The sequence below is a fragment of the Numenius arquata genome, unplaced genomic scaffold, assembly GCF_964106895.1.
Source record: "Numenius arquata unplaced genomic scaffold, bNumArq3.hap1.1 HAP1_SCAFFOLD_45, whole genome shotgun sequence".
In the NCBI taxonomy this organism is placed as follows: Eukaryota; Metazoa; Chordata; class Aves; order Charadriiformes; family Scolopacidae; genus Numenius; species Numenius arquata.
The window spans coordinates 99,824-105,956 of NW_027415589.1; the positions used below are offsets into that span (position 1 = coordinate 99,824).

At 54.2% G+C, this 6,133-nt stretch overlaps 1 protein-coding gene across 1 annotated transcript; it reads left to right on the plus strand.

Moving 5' to 3' along the window:
* The first annotated feature begins 4,834 nt into the window (after nucleotides 1-4,834).
* LOC141478848 (olfactory receptor 14A16-like) lies at nucleotides 4,835-5,794 on the plus strand. The gene has a single exon (XM_074167791.1). It carries the CDS (start codon nucleotides 4,835-4,837, stop codon nucleotides 5,792-5,794), a length of 960 nt encoding a protein of 319 aa, XP_074023892.1.
* The last annotated feature ends 339 nt before the right edge of the window (nucleotides 5,795-6,133 follow it).

Sequence of the window (6,133 nt, forward strand, 5' to 3'; positions counted from 1 at the left end):
GCTCAGTTCCTGGAAAAATTTATGGAGAAGGTTATACTGGGTCCTATTGAAAGGCACTTAAAGAACAGTCAATATGGGTTCACAAAGGGAAAGTCCTGCCTAACTGATTTGATATCCTTCTATGATAAGGTCACCCGCCCACTGGATGAAGGGAAAGCAGTGGATGTAGATTTTCTGGATTTTAGTAAGGCTTTTGATACTGTCCCTCACAGCATCCTTCTAGACGAGCTTCTGGGTTGATCACTGGGTGAAGAAGCGGCTGAAGGGCAGAGCTCAAAGGGTTGCAGTGAATAGGGCTACCAGTGGTGCTCCTCAGGGTTCAATTCTAGGGCCGGTTCTATCCAATACATTTATCAGCGATCTGGACGCAGGAGTTGAATGCACCGTGAGCAAGTCTGCTGATGATCCCAAACTGGGCGTTGCTATTGACCCTCTTGTGGGACAAGATGCCTTGCAGAGAGATCTAGAGAGATTGGAGCACTGGCCGATGATTGATGTGATGAAATTTAACACGTCCAAATGCCAGATCCTTCACCTAGGACGGAGTATTGCCGGGCACAAGTACAAATTGGGAGAGGAGTGGCTGGAGAGCTGCCCTGCAGAAAGGGATCAGGGGTGCTGGTTGGCAGCAGGAGTCCCAGCAGGAGTCCCTGGGAGTCAGCAGGGAGCCCTGGCAGCCAAGAGGGCAAACCACACGCTGGGGGGCATCAAAGACAGTAGAACCAGCCGGTCGAGAGAGGCGATTATCCCACTGCATTCAGTGTTGGTGTGGCCTCACCTTGAATAGCGTGTGCTGTTCAAGGCCCCACCATTTAAGAAGGATGTGAAGGTCTTTGAAAGCGTCCAGAGGAGGGCATTAAAGCTGGTGAAAGGGCTGGAAGGCACGATGAGGATCGGCTGAGGACTTTGGGCTTGTCTAGTTTGGGCAAAAGGAGGCAGAAGGATGACCTCCTTGTTCTCTACAGTCCCCTGAGGTGGGGAAGTGGAGAGGGAGGTGCTGGTCTCTTCTCCCTGGCAACCAGGGATAGGACGCGTGGGAATGGTTCAAAGCTGGAGCAGGGGAGGTTTAGAGTGGACATCCAGAAGCTTTCCTTTACCGAGAGGGTGGTCAAACACTGGAACAGGCTTCCCAGAGAGGTGGTTGATGCCCCAAGCCTGGCAGTGATTAAGAGGCATTTGGAAATGCCTTTAAATACACGCTTTAACTTTTGACCAGCCCTGAATTGGCTGGGCAGTTGGACTAGATGATTGATGTAGGTCCTTCCAATTGAAATATTCTATTCTATTCTATTCTATTCTATTCTATTCTATTCTATTCTATTCTATTTGATTCCCAAGTTGTCAGAACCCTTTGATCCTGCCCCACCACTTCATGTCTGAGCTTGCTCAAGTAACCCCTGACTTGCCCCACATCCACTGCTGGTTGTTCTCCTCCAGAGTCCTGCTTCAAGGAACACAGGCCTGGGAGACCTTATGGCTGAAGACAAAGAGGACAAAGAGGACCTCAGACACATCTGCACCTTCTCTGACAAAATTCAGCAGTAGCCACACCTGTAAAGAGGAAATGAAATGTCCCTGAGGAGAGCAAACCCTTCGGACCAGAGAGATGAGGGCTGGACTGCGCGGCCCTGGCAGGAGAGGGCTTTGCTGCCTGTGGTGTCTCTGCAGCCCTGGAGGGCCTGTGGTGCAGGTGAAGCTGATCTCCAGGAAGGACAAGGTGCTCTTGAAAATGTCCTTGGCTACGGACAACCTGTGATCCAACACTGTGAAAACCATTGCTCTGTTCCTTGATTGCATCATCAAAGGGATGACTAAAGGATGCGGGAGCAGCACTGCCAGCATCTACTGGATGGAGAAGGGACAGGACTTGACCCCCTGTGGTTGCTTTAATGTGATGATGTGGCTGCTCTGAATGGGGACGGTGTTCCTGCAAGTCCTGTGCTGTCCCTGCTGGCTGAGTGCTGCTGTGCTGGAGAGCCCTGGCACCTCAGGCAGCACCACAGGATGGAGTCAACCTCTAAATTGAGCAGCTGCCCTGAGTTAGGTGAGGCCTTGGAGGGGTGTCTCTGAGAAACCTGCCCTCACTGCCCCTGGAGAGCTGGTAAATGCAGCTGGTGGAGAAGAGAGAGGCTTAGCTCTCCTGATGGCAATGACTCCATTCTCTCAGAGGAATAGCTCTATGGGCTGCCCTGGACACAATGAGCAGGATCAGCTTCATGGCCCTAAATGGGGACATCTGCTGTCACTTCAGCTGGCCAAAGGCATGCTCCACCAGCCTCTGAGGGAGGAGGTGGTGAGGAGGAGGAGATGAGCCCAGGTGCTGCCCAGTCCTTCTGAATGTTTCCATCAGTTATCTGCAAGTGTCTTGGACCACCTCTGGCACCTCAAATGCCACCTGTGGTTTGCATGGGTACAGGAGGTAGAGGAGATTCCTCCCTTTCACTGCCTGGGTGTCCTGTCTCACAGTGACCTCAAGAAGAGGTCATTCTTGGACCTAACTCTGTCTCTGAGAGGGGAAATGCCACTGCTGGAAAGAAGTGTCTCTCCCCAGCGGAAGGAACAAACATCATTAATGACTTCAGTTGGTTTCAGAGCCAGTTGCCCTGGAGCCCCAGGGACATCTCTGAGGGAGCCCAGAGGGGCCAGAGGAAGCGCTGCCTTGGGCTGTTGCTCTGCTGCTGAGCTGGGCCGGGCTCCTGGGATGGAGGGAGCTCCTGGCCATGGGGCAGCGCGGCAGAGAGACAGCTCTGCCCAGGAGCAGCTCCTCTGCCAAGCGCAGCAGGGCTGAGGGCACTGCCTGCAGGCACCGAGGGGAGACAAGAGATGTGAGAGAGAGGTAAAGGCAGTCTGGGGTGGTGAGTGAGAGCTCACCAGGGGGAGAAATCTTCCCAGGCTTTGACACGGTAAGTCTCTGGCTGCAGGGCAATGCAGCTGAGTTCCTGGAAGCGTCTCCTAGACCTGGCACATGCCACGACCGATAGGACCTGTCGGGAAGGTTCTGCTGGGTTTTCTGGTGTGGAGGAGGAGGACATGCTTCAGAGAAGGCCTTGGGCATCAGAGGCGTGAAGCCGGGTGTGCAAACAGGGCTGCCCAGGGCTGTCCATCAGAGCGGGGACCCTGCACCCCAGGGCACTGTGTGCTGGGAAGGGATTCTGCTGCTGCCAGGGTCAGCTGTAGCCTGCCCGGGGAGTGTGGGGAGAAGCTGTGGGTGGAAGGAGTGACCACCACAACGGTAGGGTAGGGACGAGCAGGTGAGGGCACGGTGCCTCTGCTGTCAAGAGAGTGCTGCACGGGTCAGGGCTTCTCACGGGTTAAGCTCTTCCTCGTGACATTTCTAAGGGGACTTCTCAGGAAGCACATTCACTCAGCAGCATCTTCCCCTTTGCAGCCGCATCAGGTTTTGTGTGATCTGCTCTTTAGCCCCTGCACACGCAGAGATGCCCCTGGGAGGTGTTTGCAGGCAGAGGTGGGCGCCCAGCGGGTGGGATGGGGTTTGTGAGCACTGGCAGGAGTTGAGCTGGGGACAGGGAGACGGCTCCTGGCAGCAGAGACATGGGCAGGGAGTGAGAGGGAGCTGCTGCCAGAAAGGCTGGGGAAGGGGATGTGGGCACCTCCCTGCTGTCCCTGCAGCACAGACACCTTCCCCTGAGCAGCTCCTCCCTGGTCTCCTTTCCCAGCCCAGGCAGAGCCTCTGTCCTCAGGCCCATGGGGTCTTGGCTGCGCATCACCCCTGCAGCAGCCAGAGCCCAGGAAAGGGCAAACCCCTGATTTCCATCTTGTTTGTGTGTCCCTCCTCCCTTGGCCAGGAGCATTGTGGCATTTCACTGCCGTCCCCTCCTGCCTGCGCTGCCCTGGTTCTCACCATTGGCTTTCCTGAGTCAGTGCCGGGGGTGGGGGTCGGGGGCGGCAGATTCAGCTCCTGTTCAGACTCCCATCCTTTGGGTCCTGCTCTACAGACGTGTCTAGGGGAGAAACGTGCCCAAGTCTCCTCCAGGCCAGCTCAGGACATTCAGCTTTTTCCCTGGGGTGTCCTGTGGGGCTGCAGGGTGCCCTCCAGAAGTATCTCTGTGCTGCCCAGGATGCCCATGGAGAAGACATCTGGGTGCTGAGGCCATGGAAATGCTGCTGGGCAGCGTTAGATGGGCCACTGCAGTGATCCCTCTGTGTCCCAGTCTGGGAGGGGAGAGATGAGAAAGGGCGAGGAGTCTGTGAATCTGCTCTTTGAACCTGGATTCCTCTGCTCTCTGCAGCGTCCTCTTTCTTTTTAGGGGGACATCGGAGTGTGACCCTCCTCCAGGTCCAAGCTGCCAACGCAGGGCAGCTGAGAACAGGACCGATGGGCAGAGCAGCTCTCCTCTCTCTGCACTAAGGGACAGTCCCTTTGCTGCTCGGGACCCACAGGATTTCACTTGGAGTGCATTAGAAATGTGAGGGATTTCAAGCATCCAAACCCACTCCTAAACGTGGCAGGTGAATCTAGAACACATTAAACAAAACAAAATCCCCTCAGCTCAGTTCTGCAGCTGGGAAAATTGCAGGGAACAGAGACAAAAAGTTCTTTGATGTATCACAAGTACATTTAATTTGAGATCACCCTGTGGCACAGCCAGAAGGACTCCTCAGTTTCCCATTCCGGAGTCCCTGCTCCCAATGGCACCCTCATCCAGCAAAAGCCAGGGCTCAAGTGAGGGAGCTGCAGAGAGGTCTTCCTGAAAAGAGAGAGCCTGAGTGGGGGGTTGCAATGAGACATGCAATCAGTTTTGCTCAGAGAAGTCAGGCTGAACTTTGTACTGCCTTTTCCTTCTCAACAGATAACCACAGCCAGTGGTAGCAAATGCCCAACAGCAGCTCCATCACCCAGTTCCTCCTCCTGGCATTCGCAGACACACGGGAGCTGCAGCTCTTGCACTTCGGGCTCTTCCTGGGCATCTACCTGGCTGCCCTCCTGGGAAACGCACTCATCATCACCGCCATCGCCTGTGACCACCGCCTCCACACCCCCATGTACTTCTTCCTCCTCAACCTCTCCATTCTTGACCTGGGCTCCATCTCCACCACTGTCCCCAAATCTCTTGCAGTTTCCCTCTGGGAATCCAGGGCCATCTCCTACTGGGGATGTGTGGCCCAGCTCTTATTCTTTCTCTTCTTTATCACAACAGAGTACTCCCTTCTCACTGTCATGTCCTACGACCGCTACGTTGCCATCTGCCAACCCCTGCACTATGGGACCCTCCTGGGCAGCAGAGCGTGTGTCCACATGGCAGCAGCTGCCTGGGGCAGTGGGTTTCTCAATGCTCTCCTGCACACGGCCAATACATTTTCCCTACCCCTCTGCCAGGGCAATGTCCTGGACCAGTTCTTCTGTGAAATCCCCCAGATCCTCAAGCTCTCCTGCTCACACTCCTACCTCAGGGAACTTGGGCTTCTTGTGGTCAGTGCCTGTTTAGCATTTGGGTGTTTTGTTTTCATTGTGGTGTCCTATGTGCAGATCTTCAGGGCCGTGCTGAGGATCCCCTCTGAGCAGGGACGGCACAAAGCCTTTTCCACGTGCCTCCCTCACCTGGCCGTGGTCTCCCTCTTTGTCAGCACTGCAGTGTTTGCCCACCTGAAGCCCTCCTCCATCTCCTCTCCATACCTGGATCTGGTGGTGACTGTTCTGTACTCAGTGCTTCCTCCAGCAGTGAACCTCCTCATCTACAGCATGAGAAACAAAGAGCTCAAGGATGCCATTAGGAGGCTGATTTCATGGACCTTCTCCAAGAGTGACAAATTTGCTACGTCTCCCCACCAATGATTCCCACACTATCTGATTACTTCCTTTTTTTTTTTTTTTTATTTTAAAGCATTTTAGTTATCATGATTGCTGTTGTTATTTGTGTTCGTGTTTATTTTAGTTCTACAGAAATGTTTGCGTTTGCATCCCTGCACCTGATACATGTACCTTCTTTGTGTCACCTGGTTCCCTTATAAAAGTGACTCCGCATGATTTAAAATCCTTAGTGTGATTGCTAGTGACGCCGATACAATACACTTTGTGGGAGGCTCATTGGAGAGGGGGACTCCAAGCGCTCCTCTTAACTTACGTAGGTCACGGCGACGCAGCTATCGCCGCGCTGACTATAGAGCACCTCAC

Bases quoted from the DNA above. Each gene is read 5' to 3' on its own strand.
- LOC141478848 (XM_074167791.1), top strand. From the start codon at position 4,835: ATGCCCAACAGCAGCTCCATCACCCAGTTCCTCCTCCTGGCATTCGCA.